The sequence below is a fragment of the Staurois parvus genome, unplaced genomic scaffold (assembly GCF_062004578.1).
Source record: "Staurois parvus isolate SC_StPar_1 unplaced genomic scaffold, SC_StPar_1.0 ptg000894l, whole genome shotgun sequence".
NCBI lineage: Eukaryota > Metazoa > Chordata > Amphibia > Anura > Ranidae > Staurois > Staurois parvus.
In genome coordinates, this window is record NW_028318690.1 from 3,202,676 (window position 1) to 3,226,350 (window position 23,675).

Below are 23,675 nucleotides of genomic sequence, written 5' to 3' on the forward strand. Positions count from 1 at the left end.
TTGCTGAGCTCACCGGTGCGTTCCTTCTTTTTAAGAATGTTCCAAACAGTTTTTTTGGCCACTCCTAATGTTTTTGCTATCTCTCTGATGGGTTTGTTTTGTTTTTTCAGCCTAATGATGGCTTGCTTCACTGATAGTGACAGCTCTTTGGATCTCATCTTGAGAGTTGACAGCAACAGATTCCAAATGCAAAAAGCACACTTGAAATGAACTCTGGACCTTTTATCTGCTCAATGTAATTGGGATAATGAGGGAATAACACACACCTGGCCATGTAACAGCTGAGAAGCCAATTGTCCCATTACTTTTGGTCCCTTAACAAGTGGGAGGCACATATGCAAACTGTTGTAATTCCTACACCGTTCACCTGATTTGGATGTAAATACCCTCAAATTAAAGCTGACAGTCTGTAGTTAAAGCACATCTTGTTTGTTTCATTTCAAATCCATTGTGGTGGTGTATAGAGCCATAAATGTTAGAATTGTGTTGATCTCCCAATATTTATGGACCTAACTGTACATGTATGTTTATTGAGATATATTTTGAAATATATTGAACATGGCCAAAATTGTAGTATTTCAAATATATGTACATATGTTTGTGAAGAATATTTTTAAAATATATTTCAAATATATTTTTCTTCCATATGGGTCCCCGGTTGAGCATTTTGCCCAAGGACTGGATGATTATACCTGCATCTCTAACTGTCCTATGAAGCTTAAAGCGGAGTTCCACTCAAAAGCGGAATCTCCGCTTATTTGCTTCCTCCCCCCCTCCACTGCCATATTCGGCCCCTTTTAGGGGGGAGCAGGTACCCGCTCCCACTTCTGGCTCAGTTCGCCACGGTGAAGTGAGCCAGAAGTTCAGCAATCTCCTGGAAAGTTTCACAGGTCCCAGAATACTGCTGGATCAATTAGGAGGTGCAGCGTGACTCACGCATGCGCAGTGGGCACCAGGCTGTGAAGCTGCAAGCTGTCACAGCCTGGTGCCCACAGTTGAGATGCTGTGGAGGCCAAAAGGGGAGAAGGGATGGTGTGGGTGAGAACACTGGACTCTGGGACAGCTAAGTGTGTGTTTATTAAAATTCAGTAGCTACAGTTTTTGTAGCTGCTGACTTTTAATAACTACAAAAAGGGCTGGAACTCCACTTTAAGTTCCACTTAAAGCAAACCTGTAGCCAGCAAGATAACTTAATGACAAATGCACAGTTAGGTATCAATGTACTTTATATTATACATTCCATAAAAATCAGCACATATGAGACCTTGGTAACTGTGCTCTGGGGCTGCCATATTAGATTTCAGTAGTGTCCAAAAAGTAAAAGCTAATTCATTTAACAACATATTAGAAAAACTATTTACTTAAAATTAGAGAAGCTGATTTTTTGCAGGACAGTATGGTTTTCACAAGTGAAGCATTGTTTGAAAGGTATTTTCATGTGCATTAATGAAATAATGCTATTTTACTTATCAGTACTTGGGCGGCCATTGACTTACATTAAGGTTCCAGGTCAGCCTATCTGTTATTGATATTTTAAGAAAGCCTCATAATTACTCCTGTATTTTTCATTCATTTTACTATAAAGGGAGGAAAGGAGGATCATTTCCATTGTTTATTTACATAATCACTTAATCATGAGATGACAGTTTCTTGTTTTTTTTCTGCTGGATTGGGTGAATATCTTGAGCTGAAGGACCCCTAGAAGAAGGAGGAAGAGTTAATTAGGCAGGTTTTTCATGAAATTGGCAGCATCTATCAGTGTCTGATGACGCTGCTCATTTCCTCCCCTCTACACTGACATAAACATACATCTTTTTTACAAGTCGGATCCTTGTGTTTGTAGACCTGTCAGGCAGGGGTGATGTCTGAGGGTAGTCAACTTGTGTATGCAGTCTATAAGGAGCTTTAGCATAAGCGCTCCTATCATGTCATCAAAGTTACTGTATATCTAAACATTTTCTTTAGCTCCAGCTCATACACTCCCCTTCAGCCAGTTGACCTCCAAAGGCTTTTGCTCTCACTGAAATGGAAAGTAGTCACCTGTTCCACTAAAGAATGGATAACCCATTGTGTGACTCTAAAGTCTGCTACACATGAATCGAGATTTGGGTGGTTAAGCAGGGAGCGGCCCAGATTCCAACCATGTATAGGTAGGCTGATTGTAACCAAGTCAATCCATTGTTCTACCAGTTGGGAAGGCTCTTCCCAACACAGTAGTGCCACAGGAGTGCCACGGGAGGCATTCCCCCATCAAAATGAGAGAAAATTGAGTCATCTATGACTAGTATAAGAGGAGGCTGTGACAGTCTGGCCAACCACATTACAGTTTTGCCAAACACAAAGAATTTGAGCTAAAGGTAAAGACTGGTATTTTGTCACCTTTTGCCAACCATTTTTTTTAGGTACGAAAGAAATGTCCAATTTACATTACTTTTTTAAATGTAATTTATTACTTTAATCAATTAAAATGTGCAGTATTTCTAACCAGAGTAGTTCTTAAACACCATCTAAAATTTACTTTTACATAAACTTTGAACGGTGTGATGTTATAAACAACATTTAACAGACAAAAATAGCCAGGAAAGTATAAATGACATTTTGTATATTGTGCATGAGGAAATAGTCTATATTCTCCAAACACATCTATAATGTCACATTTACAGCTGGAAGAAACATCTGAATTTCCTTTCATTGTTCTGTGTTAAAGAAATCCCAGACAGAAGCATGTCCAGTGCACTTCCTTATGTTTTTGTTTAAACATGCCTTTTTAAGACCTTAACTGTTCATTTGACCCCACTTAGTTAACTCACACTTGACAGAAAAAGACTTTTATAACTCTGCCTCATAATGTTTTATTGCTTTGCCTTCAGCTAAAGAAAATCATTTCCTTACTGGCAAGCTTATCAAAGAAATATGGTGTATTGATTTAATTATCTTATCTATCTTGGATGGAAGCTTACCCAGGCAATAGCTATTAGAATCCTCTGAACTCCAGGCAAAAAACTTTTTTTTTTTTCATTTTGAATAGAGCGATGGAGGGTTATAACCCCTGTAAGGTTTTATTTCGCCATCTGCATCCCATTGCAGAGATCTTCCTTCATTTACTGTCCTTTAGCCAATCAGGAAATGAAAGGAAATCACTGAAAATGAAGGGAATTCCTTGGGGACCCCCAGGTCACCAGAAGTAGTGTCCCCATTAGAAGATTTCCCCTCTATTACTTTTCTGGGGACAACCCATAATTTGGAATTTTTTTAACTTTCACTTTCAATGATAATGGTAACAGGACAAATAGAAAGGATGAATCTCCTTAATGGGGGGCACAGACAGCAATAAAAACTGACACGCTTCTAATCCCTCTCTACTCTATCAAAAACTGGAAAAAAAATGCCTTTAGTTATACTTTCAGGACACAAATTACTGCTGAACTGGGCTTTTTAATTCTTCATTAAATAAGAAGAGATAAAACATGTAAGTGTCACTTAAAGCTGAAGTTTAGTAAAAAATGATTTTCAGTCTGACAGCTTTAATGACCTAATTTACCTGTATTTAAGCATGTCCCATATTGTGCAGACAATTGGATCCTAGAAAAATCTTCATTGCAGGGATGGTGGTCTTCATCATTTCTCTGAATTTACAGCACTGTAATGGTTAGTAACTCTGTGTCTCCAGACTGAATTCAATAGAGAAAGCTTCTAATGGGAACCTGCTACCTCTCCTCCTCCTCCATTGACAAAGGTTCTTTCATTGTTTTCAAGTTGGGTGAATGACTGAATTCTCTTCTTTTATGCACCTATTGTTTTAGGCTGGGTACAAACTGGCTGAAAAACCCACGGCCAATGGCTGCGAGTACTGATCAGTGTATTCTGGTGGGGGGAAGGGGCAGATCTTATTTGTTATTCAGCCCACTGGGTGTGTACCAGGCTTTACATGCAGCAATGCAACAAAATAACTTTTCTCAATGGAGGAAGGGGCTGGTCCCCATCGGGAGCTTTTTCAATTGAATTCAGCCTGAAGATCCCAAGCTATCTTTGAATAGATCGCTGTGCAGGAGGTTCAGAACCAGGAGGGGAACTGGCATCCTTGCATTGAGATTTCTCCAGGATCCAGCTGCTTGCACATCGTGGAACATACCTAATTGCAAGGAAGTTAGGGCGTTAAAGCTGTAGGACTAAAAATCCTTTTAGGAAAACTTCACATTTAACTGCAGCAGATTAAAACTAGGTCTGCACAGTGCCCTGAGCTATGTGTCAAAGATATAAAAACTCTCAGGACTAAAAAGACAGAAATCCTTTGCCAGGTAAAAACAGCCTGCTGATATGTATTTCATGTATGTATTTAGCTGTTTGTCTAGAATTGAGCCTGAAAGAAAACTCAATATCTTAATAACCCCGGTACCTAATCCACTGCCAGCAAGCTTCTGTGCAGTCCACTCATAAGACCATAATCAGTTTCCGCATATCCCAGTATGTCTCTGACTTATAAATACTTCTTACTACTTAGAATTAGAATGGCATGCAGGATCATCAATATTTTCTGTGCTTTCATCCAAGGAAACCTCTATAACTTATATATACTGATCCTACAGAATCACTATTCCTCTACAGTGCTATAATCCCACTATATACTTGTTTCCATAGGCCAGATCTCGTGCAAAATGATATTAAAAGAAGAGACAGAAATTCAATGATTGTCCTTGGACAGACTGTCAGCAGAGAAAATGCTTGGGCCAGTTTGTATGCCTTAAACAGGTAAATCTTTTTCTGTTATAGTGGTAGTTATTGTTTCTAACTGAAAGGGTGTTGCAGGGATTACATTAGTTGACAGGCAGCTGTTCAGGGCACAAATGTGATGGGATGCAGTTTGGGAAAAGATCAATTATTTAAAAATGTCTTAACATGTAAGTTTACATTTAACAAAACATTTGTCCTCCATGCCAAACACCTTCCACATTAGCATGAGAAGTAATTTATCTACCCCCTGCACAGGTACACTACCATGCTGACTGTTTACATGCTATAGTTTCAGCTTTCTTTGTACCATTTACACTTGTCTACATACTCCAAAGTTCACAAATACACACTATGCATCCATAGACAGTCAAAGCCATGGAAATAATCCATAGAATCAGCGATCGTAGTCAAGCTATGTATAGTGGCAAAATCTGCTGTAAAGACTAGGCACAATACCTAAAATGAGTAAGAAAACAATGCCATTGTTTTTTTTTAGAATTTAGGGAATGATGCATAGAAGAAAAAAAAATCGCAGGTATAGGTAATCATTTGGACATAAATTATGCTACTGGTCATGCTAAAACCCTGGTAGCCCAGCTGCAGCCCTAGGGTCACATGCAGCCCTATGGTACTTTTTGTGCAGCCCTCCACCCCAGCAGCCAGTAGTGGAAGCATTGATTTGTAAAGGAGTAATATCAGTGATCTCTTCTAGGCTCATATACCAGTCTCCAGTCTCTCATAGTTTTCTACAGCATTTCTCCAGTCTTCGACTTCACCTTTAGCATGTCCAGAGTCTCTGATCATCCCCCTCTAGCAGGGGCGGACTGACAACTCATGGGGCCCCCGGGCAATAGGGGATCATGGGGCCCCTGTGTCCTTGCCCAAACTCAAAAAAGCCTATGAAAAAGGTACCAGGGGCATCTCATGGGGCCCCCTACTAACCCCGGGCCCTCGGGCAGTGCCCGAGTTTCCAAATGGTCAGTCCGCCCCTGCCCTCTAGTATGTCAGCAGTCTCTGACAGTCGTGATTATATTACATATACTGAACATTATATGCGCCCCTGAACCGCTGTGCTACAGAAATCTCAACATAGACCAAAACTACTATTTATATAAAGTGCAATCTGCAATGAAACCTTTTGAGGGAATTGGTAGATAGCACTTTTTTAATATGTTTATTATTTACAGTGTGAAAAATTGTATGTATATTTGATTTGTTGCTTTTTTTTCTTTAGGAAAGATGATGATATGTGAAGATTCAGTTGGTAAACAGAAAGAAACAAAAGACAGAAAAAGAATGTACAGGAAGGTTTGATTGTATTTTGTAGGTCTGTAGAATGTATGTAACAAGGTTAGTGATGAGAGAAAATTATATTGTAAAATTATGCTGGCCTGTTGAAATAATTATATTTGTACATTACATCAAACTTGCTATCTGTTTGCTCCTATGAAAGTCTTACTATTTATTACCTATAGCCCCTATTTTAGGAGAAACACAAAATTTGCAGCATTCAATAATAATCAGTTAAAGAATAGTTGCAACTAACATGCTTGTGATTTGGCTTGGGAAATCACACACTGATTTTTAATTACTCCTTGAATAGTTCTTAGTAATTAGATCCATACTGTAGTGTCATCAGCTGCCATGCAGCTGCCAGATCCATACTGTAGTGTCATCAGCTGCCAGATCCATACTGTAGTGTCATCAGCTGCCATTCAGCTGCCAGATCCATACTGTAGTGTCATCAGCTGCCATTCAGCTGCCAGATCCATACTGTAGTGTCATCAGCTGCCATTCAGCTGCCAGATCCATACTGTAGTGTCATCAGCTGCCAGATCCATACTGTAGTGTCATCAGCTGCCATTCAGCTGCCAGATCCATACTGTAGTGTCATCAGCTGCCATTCAGCTGCCAGATCCATACTGTAGTGTCATCAGCTGCCATTCAGCTGCCAGATCCATACTGTAGTGTCATCAGCTGCCATTCAGCTCACATCTGATTCAGTTAGAACACAGGAGTCATAACATCACTCCTTCAGCATTCTACTGGCGTGAAAGAACGAAAGGGTGAACCCCTGTGTTCTTATTGAATTAAGAGTAGACACTATCTGAGGTAATGGAAAAGGTAGGTGTGTGGTTTAACAAATATTTACAGTATATTTAATTCATTATTGGATTTTTACCGAGTGACATATCAAGAGTCATTGAAGAGAATTTCATCAAAAAAAGGACCAAATGATTTGACATGCATAGCTAAACTTGCTCTATTTTATAGCACAGGATGCACTTTCACTATATCAAATATATATGTACATACCTGTTGCAACATTCTACCACTCCTCCAAATGAATTTAAATATAAAAACACTGGCTTTGGTGACCTTAGTACTCCATAATACCGTACTTTAATGTAAAATCTAAAAAAAAAACCTAAACTTTATATTTATGCATGCAGCACTTAAAAATGATCAAAATGAATACATACTGTATATTTAAAAAAGCAAATGTAAAATATATGCACAAGAAAATGACAATTTTATGTGGTCACTGCAGCATTACTGTATTTTTATAGTGCTTCATGCTACTTTGATTTTTTTCAAATATTTGCATACATTCATTCAGCCAATTTTCCTGCCAAAACCCAGCCTAAAAACCTCTGCATATACTGTATTGGGTAAAAGCACATCTATCTTGTCAAGTCTTGACCCTCTCAAGGTGTGACATTTCTGACAGTTTTACCAGACAAGGTCATGATGATTGGATGACCCAATGAAACATCTGGGTGAGGATCAGGCTTTAGAAGACTTCCGGATGGGTGGCAAATTGCAAGCTTCTCAGCACCAGAGGAACTCACTGGGGTTGATTTATTAAAGGAGTACAACATGAATTTTTGCTTAGCTTAGTGAATTAAGTAAAGCTGTGCTGATGTCTATCATTCAATCATATGGAAGCAAAAAACATTGTTTTACATTTTCTTGCAGTGTTAATTTTCACTTCGATTTCAATAAACTAACTGAAAATTTACTTTGCAAAGTAAAAATTCATTTTACAAGGGATTTAGAAAAAGGAATGTTTTAATACTGAGGGTCCTAAAAACGTTTTCAGTAAATCACTCTCCCTGACTCCATGTTAAGCACCACTGGTCGGGTCCATATTTTGTGGTAAAACACCACTTACAGTATATTTACAATTTTCCATCCAGCATTGCTTTTAAATTCTTTTTATTGTATTTTCAAAATGTTTCAGCCATTTGATTTATCCTTTTTCAAATTAGCTGCGGCTTAATGCTTGGATAAACAGTGTCTTGCAAAAGGTGAAATGAAACCAACATCTCCATTTGTACCCTTTTCTGTTTTTGTGTGTCATCTTTTATGTGCACTGTTTAACTAAACTTCCCACAATTATGGTTTGCATTTTTGTTATACTGTACATAGCACTTTGATTTATAGAAACGAATAAACTGTACATTAAAAAAGTATTGTTTAGTATGTAAATAGCTGAACTATGCCAGGGGACTGTATGAAGATGTATGGAATAAAACTCTGTGAAATGAATAGGTTGCAGTTGAGTTGATCCACATATATTGAATTCACTTGTTGCTAATCTTAATAAAAATAACAATTTAGTGTCACTTTTGTTGTAAATAAAATCACCAGTAATAAAATAATTGCTGGTATTAAAACATGTTCACAATGATAGTAAATATATGCTTTGAAAAAAGTAATCATTTGAGTTTGTCTATAATCCAGTATTCAGGTATAAAAACAAGGTGGCCCTGCCTCCCTTGTTTGCTTGCTCAAGTATGGGCTTCAGAGATCTATAGATGCACATATCTCTGCTCTGTATCGCCTTCCTTCTGTTAACTAGAATGATGATGGGAGCTGATAGATAGGGCAGCACATACTAGTTAATAAAGCCACCCAGAGACATCAATACATATAGGTACAGTATACAGTATAAGCATTTTTATAATTTCCAGTTGAACTGGACAGTGTACACAATAAGTGGGTATCCTCAAAAATCCAGTCAGCTGATTTAATGATTTTTTTTGCCTACAGAAGAGGCTTCCTCAAAAACCAGTAATTTGTATATGGTATGGGCAGCACAGTGGCTAAATGGTTAGCACTTCCGCCTGGCAGTACTAGGGTCGTTGGTTTGAATCCCAGCCATGACACCACCTGCCTGGAGTTTGCATGTTCTCCCTGTGCCTGCGTAGGTTTTTTCCGGGTACTCCGGTTTCCTCCCACACTCCAAAGACATGCTGGTAGGTGAATTGGTTCCTGTCCAAATTGGCCCCAGTATGTGTATGTATGAATGTGAGTTAGGGACCTTAGATTGTACGCCCCTTGAGGGTTAGGGACTGATGTGAATGTACAATATATATATGTAAAGCGTTGCGTAAATTGACGGTGCTATATAAGTACCTGGAATAAATAAATAAATATATGTCACACAAAGGATACATATTGTAGTTGAAAGAAACTAAAACTATGCCAATGACGATACATGGAGATCGGATGTGCAGGCACAGTCTGATCACCTGATGATTTATTGATATAATTTTTTCAGACAGTACATAAACACGCATGCCGGGGTCACCCATACTTGCATGTCTTTGCTTAGAGAGGCTGTGTTGAGGGAGCATGTGAGACCTGTAGTGCTAGCTTTCAACAGGATTGGTCATAGATTACCTGTTGTCTATGACTGATGTTAAACTCAGGCCCATCTATGTAATACCACCTATTAAACTTGGGCTCCTTCTAGGATCAGATGAGAGAAATAAAACTTTAAAAGAGAATACCTACATTTAGACTGTTTAAAAACCTGTCTATAAAATCCTTGCTTCCTGCAGCCAAAAGCTTGCACTGGAGTAACGTTCTGGGATGAACTGGAAATGTATTTTACTTGTAAAGTGTAAATAACATATTGCATCTTTTTTTCTTTGCTGCAAATCTTGTCAGTTTTGTAAGACTGAAAAGATTGTTTACTCTGATTATTCTGTGAATAGTGTATCTTTGCTGGTTCAAAAACTGTTCAAAATGCCTTTGTTTCATACTCAGATTCCATATGTATAATTTTTATAAAATTACTCATCTGTTTATACATGTATTCAAATATTATGCAACTTGTATATTTATAAAAGTATCATCTTTGTATTTTTACAAAATGTAAAAATGTAAAATGCTCAATAAACTTCTACAAATAATATGCTGTGTTACCTTTTATTATATTTTGGCTCATATAAAGATTTTTCATTTGCATGGAAATGCCTGTTAATTATATGTCTTTAAACAGGAAAGCATTATTGTGTTTTAAAAACTTTAGACTGCACCTGATTTTATATTTTCAGTGTGAACCAACCTTAAGGCTAGGTTCACATCTGTGCGGGTGGTGCCGCTGTGGATCAGCACAAAAATCCGTGCAGCCGCACCACCCGCACAGAGGAATGCGGACCCGCATTCTAATGGCACGGCGCCACACTGGAAATAGCAACCGATTCCAGTGCGGGCTGAGTTTTCCAAAGAAGTGCAGGGACTTTTTTCCTGCGTGTCCCAGGGCGCGGGAGTCCATTCAAAAGAATGGGCTCTCGTGCCACACAAAACACGGCCCACACGGCTGCAGATATTTGAACCGGGGGTTAAAGGCAGCTGTCAGGTGAAAGCAAACAGTGAGCTGCTAATGATATCAAATAATTACTGCAATCTTGCCAAAATATAAAATAGTGCACTCCATTTACCTTATTTGAGCTCTGTGTAATCCTCTGCAGTAAAATTACAGAGAGCATCTCACTGGCGTAAAGTGATACTAAAAGTCTGTTTGTTTTCTTACAAATAACAAACATGTTATACTTACCTGCTCTGTGCAGTGGCTTTGCACAGAGCAATTCAGATCATCTTCTTCTCGGGTCCCCCGCTGGTGCATCTGGCTTGCTATGGGGGCACCTGAGCAGGCACGCTGCTGAGCTGTGGCTCTGAATGTCCATTCACACATAGAGCCGTGGCTCAACCCTGCCTCCTCCCTCTCCTGATTGGCTCACTGGCTGTGATTGACAGCTGCCTCAACAAATCAGAAGTGAGAATCCTTTGAGAACTGAGGCTCTCGTAGACATCACTGGATCAAGAGGGGGCTCAGGTAAGTGTTAGGAGGGCTGGGGGGGGGGGGGCTGCTACATACAGAAGTTTGTTTATCTTCATACATAGAATAAATGAAAGTAAAAAACATTGAGATTATAGAACCATTTTAATAATAGGGCAGTAGTATTATACTTCCAAGCTTGTGCTTTGTCCTCTCTTTCTGCTTCCTGCATTGACAATCACATTTTAACTACCAAAGATAGTATGAGTCTTAAGACTGAAGATAGTTTGATGGCTGTGAGAGGAGTATTGGCATTATTTTCATACACCAGGCTTTCCATTAAAAAAGAGCCTGCAGTATTGGTGTTCCAGCATCACAAGCAGGCATGTTCCAGGATCATCATATTAACAACAAAAGATGCTGGCATAGACTGGTATAGCAGTATGTGGATGGAAATCATAAGCTCTGAGCAGTGTGATATTTGGGAGAGTCTGGATTGTTAAAAGCAAACAGTCTTTATTTTTCAAAAGGTAAATGAAAAACAGCTTACTTTCACCATGAAAACATGAACAAACAGAGCAGTACATAAATCTCAGGTATAAAGCAAAACTTCGGCTCACCACCAGCAAAACCTTGTCCTATAATAGGGTTTAAGGTCTCCGCCTGCTTCAGGTGTCCAAAGATCTTCACAGCTCAGCAGTGTCTCACTAGCTCAAACAGCACACACCTCCTGCTCAGAAGGGAGTCCTGTTCCACAGCACACCTCATGGACACCTGCTGACTGCTTTCTGCTCTTTTCAGCCTTTTCTCTCAGGTAGGTAACCCCTTCAGGACCACAAAACCTTAACCAGGGTTGGAAGCTCTTTTCCACCCACAATATCTTTGATCCTCTGGATTCCTGTCCCATATCAGGACTTAAAAATCCTGGGAAAACTGGAAATCAGATGTACCCTTTCCATCAGATCACCGTGGAACCACTCATCTTGCAGGGATGAGAATCCCTTAGTACGTGACCTGCTCTTGTCATCAACCTTATAGGGAACACATCCCAAACAATGGGGACACATATCTCCCATCTAGGACCCATCTCTGGTATCCTGTACAGCAGGTAGACCAATATTTCCTGTATGCATTTAGCATTTAATTTCAATTTTGTATTGAAATTAACACTTTAATTTCCTTGTTAGATTGTACCCAGGTAAAATCTCACATATGCTGTGGATGGTTTATCTAATTTGTTAACTGATCTTTATAAGAGTTTTAACACCATCATTACCATAATTTTACCTTTGTTACAATCACCCACAGAAAGTCCATTGTAAACTGTTGAATGGCACAAAGCTGAACATTAACTGGCTGTGTGGGACTTCATTAATAAAACATGGGATTCCATATCATAGCTAGGGGCAGTGCTTTTCTCTACATTCTTTATTGTGCATTGTACATGCTAATGTACAGCTCCCTTTAATAGGGTCATGTGGTAATCATAAAGAGCACTTTTCTCATGAAATATATTTCTGCACGCTTTAGGCATGTGCATAAAAACTAAGGTGGATTCTCCATCATGATGTCACAGAAAACAATATAAAAAGAGCCAGGTGTTCAAACCAAGAGAAGTTCAAGTACCCTTCCCCATTATGGAAAAACTTTCTGACTTTCTGAGATGGACTGCTAGGTGGAAGGGACTACCTTCATTATTACCACCTGAACAACCTCATTATTGTAAAAAGAAAAAGGACAGCCCCAGCATTTCTTTAGTAGTCAGGCATCTTCGAAAGTATCTCACAATTTCAGAAAATCATAATGACTTCAAATTTTAATGCACAGATGGTTTAATTAAAGTACATAAAGACTTGTTTAATAGTTAATTATGTTTCACTTTTTATTAGGAAAACTGAGGGTTCCTTTAAATACATACACTGCTCAGCCATAACTTTATGACCACCCACCTATTATTGAGTAGGTTCTCATTTTGTTGCCAAAATTGCTCTAACTCATCCAGGCATGGACTGCATTAGATCTCTGAAAGTATGCTGGAGTATCTGACACCAAGCCATCGGTATCAGATCCTTTATAAATGTTGTGAGGTGGGGCCTCCATGGATTAGCCTTTCCAGCACTTTTCAGGGGTGCTCAATTGGATTGCGATCTGGAGAATTTGGAGGCCAAATCAACTTCTCAAATTTTTTGTTGTGTTCCTCAAACCATTCTTGAACCATTTTTGCAGTGTGGCAAGGTGTGTTATCTTGCTGAAAGAAGTCACTGCCATCAGGGAATACCATTCCAGGAAGGGATGTACTTGGTCAGCAACAATGTTTAGGCTGGTGGTACATGTCAAAGTAACATCCACTTGAAGGGCGGGACCCAAGGATTCCCAGCAGAACATTGCCCAAAGCATCACACTGCCTCTGTGGGCCTTCCATAGTGTGTCCTGGTGCCATCGCTTTCCTCGGTAAGTGACACACGTGCAGCCAACCATAAACATGATGTAAAAGAAAACATAATTCATCAGACCAGACTACCTTTTTCCATTGCTCCATGACCCAGTTCTCATGATCACGTGCCCATTGTAGCTATTTTAGCTGTAGACACAGGTCATTCAGCTTCTATGCCGCCCCATACACAACAAACTGCAATGTACTCTGTGTTGTAATACCTTTCTATAGGAACCAGCATTAACATTTATAGCAATTTGAGCTACTTTGGGCAGCACAGTGGCTAAGTGGTTAGCACTTCTGCCTAGTAGTATTAGGGTTGCTGTTTGAATCCCAACCACAGCATTTCCTTTCTGGAGTTTGCATGTTCTCCATGCTTGCTTGGGTTTCCTCCCACATGCCAAAGACATGCTGGTAGGTTAGTTGGCTCCTATTAAAATTGGCCTGTGTATGAATGTGAGAAAGGGACCTTAGATTGAAAGCTCCTTTTTATATACTGTATGTAAATATAAGACTGATACAATTTGTGATGAAATCTCCACTCTACAGATATCCCCCCACTTAACACCCCATGTCCACTGGTACACTCAACACTTCACTTATTCAACAATGCTACTATAGACAAGGTTGCTAAACTTTTTTCTAATGCCCACCTAACCACCAGTCCCCTATTCCCTCTCAAATACTGCAGTCACCCTCTGGCTCTATTCTATACTCTGTGGCTCACATCTTCAATCTCTCCCTCTTCTGGCATCTTCCCAACACTCTAAAACATGCACTAGTCACCCCCATACTTAAAAAATCCTTCCTTTAACTCCACCATCCTTAACAACCTATGCCCCATCTCCTTGCTTCCCTTTTCCTCCAAATTCCTTGAACGCCTGGTCTACAACCAACTGAGTGACCACCTCATTAGGAATAATCTTCTTGGTCCCCTTCAGTTTGGATTTTGCTCTCAACACTCTGCCGAAACTGTTCTCCTAAAACTCACAAACAATTTACTAACAGCTAAAATGAATGGACACTATTTTGTACTCCTACTTCTGGACCTTTTGGCTGCCTTTGATATGAATGACCACTCCCCTCCTCAAAAAAAATGTATTCCTTTGGTCTGCATGACTGTGTTCTTCGTTGGTTCTCCTCCTACCTATCCCACCGCACCTTCAGTGTCACACATAATTCTACTTCCTCCTCTCCTCTTCCTTTCTCTGTCAGGGTCACCCAAGGTTCTTTTCTTGGACCTTTCCTATTCTTGATCCACACCTCCTCCCTGGATCAGCTGATAGCCTCCCATGGCTTTCAATATCATTTATATGCTGGTGACACCCAAATCTATCTCTCTACTCCTCAGCTCACAATATCAGTCTCCTCAGGCATCGCTAATGTACTGACTGACATATTAGTCTGGATGTCACACCACTTTCTCAAACACAATCTACCCAAAATTGAGCTTTTAATATTTCCTTCCCCATGTGCCCCTTCCCCTGACTTCTCTGTCAAGATCAATAGCACAACCATCAACCCGTCCCCGAATGCCAGGGTGCTGGGTGTAATCCTGGATTCTGAACTCTCCTTTCGGCCCCACATCCAATCACTTTCCAAAGCTTGCCTTCTTAACTTCCGCAGCATCTTCAAAATACGCCCTTTCTAAATCAATGACACCACAAAGCTCCTAATTCACTCCCAGGTTATCTCTTTTCTCGACTACTGCAACTCCCTCGTCAATGACGTACCATTATATAGGTTATCCCCAATCCAGTCCATCATGAATGCTGCTGCCAGGCTCATCCACCTTACCAACCATTCAATGTCTGCCATCCCTCTCTGCCAATCCCTGTATTGGCTGTCACTCACCCAAAGAATTAAAGTGTTAATAAACCCAGGACCCTGCATTCACTCTATCTGGTCTCCCACAGTACACACAACATGGAAGTTCTCTGTCTGGGAGACCACTTTAAGTCTCCCAGACAGAGAACACTATAACTGTGCCTTTTCCCTCAGAATGCTTAGAGATTGGATTCACAGTTCATCTTGTTATATAAATGTTTAACACTGACTATTACTTATATCCACCTCTACACCCCTACTGGCATACTCCACATGAATAAAAAACTTCTACCTTAAAGCGGAGTTCCACTCACCCTGTCAACAAATAAATGTCAGCAGGTATAAAAACTGTAGCTGCTGACTTTTAAAAAGCAGCCACTTACCTGCCCTTGGTCCCGCGGTGTGTCCCCTGCAGCCCACTTCACCGGCCATCCTGTATTCCAGGAGCCCGGCATCTCCAGTGTGGGCACTCGGCTGTGATAGCTTGCGGCTTCACAGCCGGGTACCCACTGCGGATGCGTGAGTAGCGCTGCGCTTCATGAATGGTCCTGTAGTCTTCTGGGACCTGTCACGTGTCCCAAAAGACTACAGGGAGGGAGGACGCCTTCCGCTTCCGGTCGCCTAGGCGATCAGACCGGAAGTGGGAGCAGGTACTTGTCAAATTCGGGTACCCGCTCCCTCCCCCCAAAGGTGCCAATCCTTAATGGGGAGCAGGGGAGCAGTCCTTAAAGCGGAACTTCCCCTTTTGGGTGGCGCTCCACTTTAAGAAGCAGACCATAATACACTTATTCATTCTCTTTGGACTCTTTGGCATTAATGATGCAAACAAATTCACTCAAACATACTGTACATACATTCTTATTCCTACCCTTCTTAGGAAACAACAGCGTTATACCAGGCTGCAAAACATGAATTATAACTAGTATCATGAGGGAATGACTACATCCTGTAAACACAGATACCCAGAAAGCTCTTACTATATCTAAAATCAGTACCAGATTCCCCAAAACTTCTTCTAATATCCATGCTATCTTTCAAGCTAAATATTATGTCTCTAAGGCAAGGCATCTCAAAGCTCAAAATTAAAAAATGGAACAACCCCTTGATAAATTGTTTACTTCTATCAATTACTTCCTATTTTTCAGGGATACATTAGACTAATCCAAATGTACCATAGAATTCTCAAAATAAACACTCTAATTCCTTCACATTGATGGCACTCAATTACTTAACATATTGTATATAACCTATCTTGGAAAGCACTAATCTCAGTGCAAAACAGACAAATGTTTTTACACTTACTTTATAGAGCATGTACACTATATTGCCAAAGGTATTTACACGCACGTGAACTTTAATGGCATCCCGGTCTTAGTCCATAGGGGTCAATATTGAGAAGCTTCAACTCTTCTGGGAAGACTGTCCACAAGGTTTAGGAGTGTGTCTATGGGAATGTTTGACCATTCTTCCAGAAGCACATTTGTGAGGTCAGGCACTGATGTTGGATGAGAAGGCCTGGCTCTCAGTCTCTGTTCTAAGTCATCCCAAAGGTGTTCTATCGGGTTGAGGTCAGGACTCTGTGCAGGCCAGTCAAGTTCCTCCACCCCAAACTCACTTATCCATGTCTTTATGGACCTTGATTTGTGCACTGCTGCGCCGTCATGTTGGAACAGGAAGGAGCCATCCCCAAACTGTTCCCACAAAGTTGGGAGCATGAAAGTGTCCAAAATGTCTTGGTATGCTGACTCCTTAAGAGTTCCCTTCACTGGACCTTAATTGCCCCTCCACCAAACTTTACACTTGGCACAATGCAGTCAGGCAAGTACCGTTCTCCTGGCAGCAGCCAAACCCAGACACATCCATTGGATGTCCAGACAGAGAAGTGTGATTTGTCACTCCAGAGAACATGTATCCACTGCTCTACTGCGGAGTCCAGAGGCGGCGTGCTTTACACCACTGCATCCGACGTTTTGCATTGCACTTGATGATGTAAGGCTTGGATGTAGCTGCTCGGCCATGGAAACCCATTCCATGAAGCTCTGTACGCACTGTTGTTGCACTAATCTGATGGCCACATGAAGTTCGGAGGTTTTTAGCTATTGACTGCAGACAGTTGGTGACTACTGTGCTCTTCAGTATGTGCTGACTCCGCTCTCTCATTTTACGTGGCCTACCACTTGGTGGCTGAGTTGCTGTTGTTCCCAGGTGCTTCCACTTTGTTATAATACCACTAACATTTGAATGTGGAATATTTAGAAGCAAGGAAATTTCATGGATGAACTTATTGCACAGATGGCAACCTATCATGGTACCATGCTTAAATTCACTGAGCTCCTGAGAGCGACCCATTCTTTCACAAATGTTTGTTGAAGCAGTCTGCATGCCTAGGTGCTTGATTGTATACACCTGAGGCCATGGAGGTGATTGGAACACCTGAATCCAATGATTTGGAGAGGTGTCCCAATACTTTTGGCAATATAGTGTATCTCTCTGTTACTACTAAAATATTGCCTTAAATGCAACACAGCACATGCAGACCTTTATCATAACATCTCAAAGGTGAAAAAATATTTTATTTTTTAAGCATTCTGTATGGACGTGGACACATATCAACATATAATGAGGTTTTATCTAAAAGACTGCAAAAGTGGAAATATGCTTTAAATCTATGATTTGTTGTTTCTGCTTTTTTAAACTTGAACTACTATCTGTATTTTGATTACATAGCAATAAAAATATAGAAAAATGAAGTGATGATAGAAAATGTAAGATAGAGTTGAAGAGAAAATAAAGTTGGACATACGTATAATTTAAAATGATTCCTTTTTGTCATAATGCTACAGTGACTGCTGAAAAGAGCCATGATAATTTGGTTTAGAGTGCCCACCTTGAGTAAGTTATTGCACAAAAGTCCGGATAGCAAATCAGGGCTCGATAAATATTTGGATTTCTTAGACTAATACTTGTGATGGTAATTCATTAGGATTCTACTAACATATTTTTTGAGGTCCTAAAGCAGTGGAAACCTGGTATGTTGGACTCCAGAGCAAGCAAATCAATGTAATAATATGAAAAAGCTTTAAATCCATGATTTGTTGTTTCTGCTTTTTTTAAATCCTCTTGAACTACTATCAAAATATGAAAAATTAAGTGATGATAGAAATTGTAAAATAGAGTTGAAGAGAAAATCAAGTTGGATAAACTTATAACAGTAGACAATTTTTTGTCATAATGCTACAGCGACTACTGAAAAGAGCCATCAAAATTTGGTTTAGAGTGCCCACCTTGAATAAGTTATTGCACAGAAGTCTGGATAGCAAATCAGGGATCAATAAATATTTGGATTTCTTAGACTAATACTTGTGATGGTAATTCATTAGGAGTCTACTAACATATTTTTTGAGGTCCAAAAGCAGTGTAGAATAGAGATGAGCGAATTTCTCAAAAATTCGATTCGGCTGATTCGGCGAATTCCAGTGTGAAATTCGATTCGATGCGAATTTCTTCGCTACGAAGATGACTTATAAAAAGGGTTTCTAGGCTTCAGAGAGCCTTTAAATTAGTGCAGAACACTGTACCTTTAATTTAAATGCCCTTGGAGATGAGGAAAGAGAAGGAGAAGGAGAAGGATGAGAAGAAGGAGAAGGATGAGAAGAAGGAGAAGGAGAAGGATGAGAAGAAGGAGAAGGATGAGAAGAAGGAGAAGGAGAAGGATGAGAAGAAGGAGAAGGATGAGAAGAAGGAGAAGGAGAAGGATGAGAAGAAGGAGAAGGATGAGAAGAAGGAGAAGGAGAAGGATGAGAAGAAGGAGAAGGATGAGAAGAAGGAGAAGGATGAGAAGAAGGAGAAGGATGAGAAGAAAGAGAAGGATGAGAAGGAGAAGGATGAGAAGAAGGAGAAGGAGAAGGATGAGAAGAAGGAGAAGGAGAAGGATGAGAAGAAGGATGAGAAGAAGGAGAAGAAGGAGAAGGATGAGAAGAAGGAGAAGGATGAGAAGAAGAAGGATGAGAAGAAGGAGAAGGATGAGAAGAAGGAGAAGGATGAGAAGAAGGAGAAGGAGAAGGATGAGAAGAAGGAGAAGGAGAAGGATGAGAAGAAGGAGAAGGATGAGAAGAAGGATGAGAAGAAGGAGAAGGATGAGAAGAAGGATGAGAAGAAGGAGAAGGATGAGAAGAAGGAGAAGGATGAGAAGAAGGAGAAGGATGAGAAGAAGGAGAAGGATGAGAAGAAGGATGAGAAGAAGGAGAAGGATGAGAAGATGGAGAAGGAGAAGGATGAGAAGAAGGAGAAGGAGAAGGATGAGAAGAAGGAGAAGGAGAAGGATGAGAAGAAGGAGAAGGATGAGAAGAAGGAGAAGGAGAAGGATGAGAAGAAGGAGAAGGATGAGAAGAAGGAGAAGGATGAGAAGAAGAAGGATGAGAAGAAGGATGAGAAGAAGGATGAGAAGAAGGATGAGAAGAAGGAGAAGGATGAGAAGAAGGACAGTTCTGTGACAGTTTCTGTCTATTTCTGACAGTTCTATGACATTCCCTCCATACAGCGGTTGAAACAGCTGTATGGAGTGAATGTCCCAGAACTGTCAGAAATAGACTATTTATGAAAGTTCTGGGACTGTCCTTCCATACAGCGGTTGAAACATTGTATCTATTTTTTTCCATAAATGACATTCTGCAGATACACTTAGAGGAGCGCTGCAGATACACTTTTTGCCGGCTTGGAATTAATCTTATTTTCATCCTACTTTTTCTTCTTCATCCTCATCCTCTTCTTATGAGGATGAGGATGAAGAAGAAGAAGAAGAAGGATGAAAATAAGATTAATTCCAAGCCGGCAAAAAGTGTATGTGCAGAGCTCCTCTAAGTGTATCTGCAGAATAGAGGAACTCTGCACATCTTCTTCTTCTTCTTCTTCTTCTTCTTCTTCTTCTTCTTCTTCTTCTTCTTCTTCTTCTTCTTCTTCTTCTTCTTCTTCTTCTTCTTCTTCTTCTTCTTCTTCTTCTTCTTCTTCTTCTTCTTCTTCTTCTTCTTCTTCTTCTTCTTCTTCTTCTTCTTCTTCTTCTTCTTCTTCTTCTTCTTCTTCTTCTTCTTCTTCTTCTTCTTCTTCTTCTTCTTCTTCTTCTTCTTCTTCTTCTTCTTCTTCTTCTTCTTCTTCTTCTTCTTCTTCTTCTTCTTCTTCTTCTTCTTCTTCTTCTTCTTCTTCTTCTTCTTCTTCTTCTTCTTCTTCTTCTTCTTCTTCTTCTTCTTCTTCTTCTTCTTCTTCTTCTTCTTCTTCTTCTTCTTCTTCTTCTTCTTCTTCTTCTTCTTCTTCTTCTTCCCAAGCCGGCAAAAAGTGTATGTGCAGAGTTCCTCTATTTCTGACAGTTCTCTCACAGCTTCTTCACATGAACAGTGGTTGAAACATCTGTATCCTAAATGTAAACTAATAGATACAATGTTTCAACCGCTAAACATGTGTTCCTTCTGTCAGAGAACTGTCAGAAATAGCGGAGCTCACTGCAGGGACACTTTTGCCGGCTGATCGGGAAATGTTCGATTCGCGCACCCGAAGTAGGCAAAATTTCGGTTTCGCCGCGAATCGAATATTTCCTGAAATTCGACTCGAATTCCGGTTCGCCTGGTTCGATTCGCTCATCTCTAGTGTAGAACTATTAGTTCTGATGGTAATTCATTAGGATACTACTGGTATTAAAATATTTTTTGAGGTCCAAAAGCAGTGTAAAAGTGGTAAGTTGGACTCCACAGCAAGCCAATCAATGTAATACTATGAAAACAGATTGCGCATCTCTCTAGCACTCCATGAAAGACCGAAAATTATACTTGTCAGAAAGAAAATGCATTTGTTATGAAACCCAACATTTACTGCATAAAATCATCAGAATAGTATGTGGAATCTAATTATAAACTATATGCTATATGTTATGTGCACTATTTTACTTGATGGTGTTTGGGATATCAGCACAAGAAGAAAACACATGAATTATGGAAGAATCTTTATTACAAAGTGATTGATTTTACATATATGGACTTATTATGGACGTTTTATTCAGCTATGTCACTCTTTTATTTTTTTTAGCTATTATTTAGCAGCACCACATCACTTTGTTATTTTTAATTTGCTTTAATTTGCTTGTGTGAACACAATTTGATGTTAGCAGCAGCCACTATCTTAAAACTACCCGTATTTTCCGGCGTATAAGGCGACTGGGTGTATAAGACGACCCCCTAATTTTCCAGTTAAAACATAGGTTATGGGCTATACTCACCGTATAAGGCTACCCCCCTTCCGAGGCAACACCATTTAAAAACATCAGATTTTTTAATTGAAATGGTTATGACTTACCGATACTTAAAATCCTTCAAAATCCTCATGTTCATCCTCTGACATCATAAGTTCATGAATGACATCTTGTGATACATTTGTAAGACAGTCATCATATGGATCAAATTCCAAATAGATGGTTACCGCTGGATGTGCGGTAATACGGTAGCTTCGGCTACATACAGTATACGGTATATATACAGCCCGCTGGATGTGCAGTAATGTACATACAGTATACCGCGCTGAGCCAAGCTGGCTCAAAACAAATGTCCCTATGACAGATTAATCTGTCAGCCCGCTAGATGTGTGGTATGTACAGTATACTGAGCCAAGCTGTTTCAAAACATACCGGTACATCCCTACTGTAATCAGACTGCTGGGTGTGTGTATGTACAGTAGCTGCGACTACATACAGTATACACTGGGCCAATCACGGCGAGCGATGTATTCTACTAAAGTCTGCTCGGATTGGCAGAGGTTGTGACATCATCAGCCCACCTCTCTGACTCAGCCAATCCGAGCAGGCTTTGTATTCATTAGTAGAATACATCACTCGCCGTGATTGGCCCAGCGTATACTGTATATAGCCGCAGCTACCGTACATACACGCATCCAGCGGGCTGATTACAGTAGGGACGTACCGGTACGTTTTGAAACCGCTTGGCTCAGCGCAGTATACTGTATATACCACACATCCAGCGGGCTGACAGATTAATCTGTCATAGGGACATTTGTTTTGAGCCAGTTTGGCTCAGCACGGTATACTGTATGTACAGTATGATCACATATCCAGCCAGCTTGACCCAAACAACCTCAAGGTTCATTTTATACCCCGCGTATAAGACGACCCCCAATTTTTGGGGTATATTTTTAAGTATAAAAAGTAGTCTTATACGCCAGAAAATACTGTATTTTTTATTTCCCTTTCTGCTTGTGTGCGTTTTGTTGCGTTTTTTTCTTGTTTCTGGTTTTTTTTTTGTTTTTTTTCCTCTCTCTCATTATTGAGGTAGCACAGGGGTTTAACTCCTATATTCAACTAATTATAAACTGCTTCTACAACACTTCCACGGTGGTGCCACCTCTGTACATATGATTTCTGAAATGCTCTTCTGCATAATTAAGTCTTACATCCATACCAAATTAACCAATTTAAATTAATAAATCAAACAAAATCATAGATTATACTTTTGGTTTAATCTACAATCTATTCCCATGAGATTATGTTCAGTAGTACTATGTAAGCAAAATATTATTTTTGTCAGATGTCCCAGAAGCCTAAAACAATATTGACTGAAAACCAGATTGTTCCCTTCCAAATAAGTTTAGAATTTACACTGGGCTCTTGCCAGGTGGTTTTCCTCTGCTGTGCAAACAGCTGTGCGGACCATAATCTTTACTTAATATATACATAAATAAATACATTTAAAGGATACCTGAAGATTTGTTAAAAAAGGATGGCTATACAGGCAGCTGATGTGCTGCAAATTGTAAGGATAAAGTGTAACCTGTTATGTAAAGACCTTCCTATACCTGCCTAGCCTTGCCTGTAGAGGCATGTCTATGTCCTCCAGACTTACTACACTCAGATATGGAGGAGGCTGGATCTGTATTAGGACAGCTCGTTATAAATATTGGTCAATGTGATACAAGCCTCACCTCCAGGGGCGGACTGACAACTCATGGGGCCCCCCCGGGCAATAGGGGATTATGGGGCCCTGTGTCCTCGCCCACACTCAAATCACACTCAAAAAAGCCTGAAAGGTACCAGGGACATCTCATGGGGCCCCCTACTGACCCCGGACCCTCGGGCAGTGCCCGTGTTCCCCAATGGTCAGTCCGCCCCTGCTCACCTCCATCCTCCTCAGAATTTGTGTTTGAGTTGTACACTGCCAGCATGGGTGGGCTCCAGATGAACATCAGGTATGATATTAATAGCATACTTACATTGGTCCAGCTTGGTACAATGTACAGTAAGTATGCATTCCTCATACCTTGGGGGGCCACTGGGGAAGCCGAAAATCACTGTAGTAGTTGGTGCTACTACAGTGAGCACAGCTATCTTCCAGGACCTGGGCTGAGCAGCTACCTCACTGCATACTGACCACATGGGGTGGGGGTTGGTGGGGTCACTTGCTCAATAATGCCACCATTCACAGATTGCCCTGTATGCTCAGTAATGCCACCATTGTACAAAATGTATTTTTCTTCAATCACTGCAAGGCGTTTTCTGATTGGACAAGGAGGGTAAGAGGGGCGATGAGCAGGGGCGGAGTGACAACTCATGGGGCCCCC

The 23,675-nt window shown here is 40.3% G+C and overlaps 1 protein-coding gene across 1 annotated transcript in view; it reads left to right on the plus strand.

Annotated features, from left to right (window-relative positions):
• The window catches only part of LOC149442373 (uncharacterized), a 66,740-nt gene extending 56,805 nt beyond the window's left edge, over positions 1-9,935 (plus strand). Inside the window, exons 7-8 of the mRNA XM_089656216.1 lie at positions 4,639-4,749; positions 5,966-9,935. Of these exons, the coding sequence (XP_089512342.1) occupies positions 4,639-4,749; positions 5,966-5,984 (130 nt within the window). The 3' untranslated portion in view covers positions 5,985-9,935. The remainder of the gene's footprint in view (positions 1-4,638; positions 4,750-5,965) is intronic.
• The last annotated feature ends 13,740 nt before the right edge of the window (positions 9,936-23,675 follow it).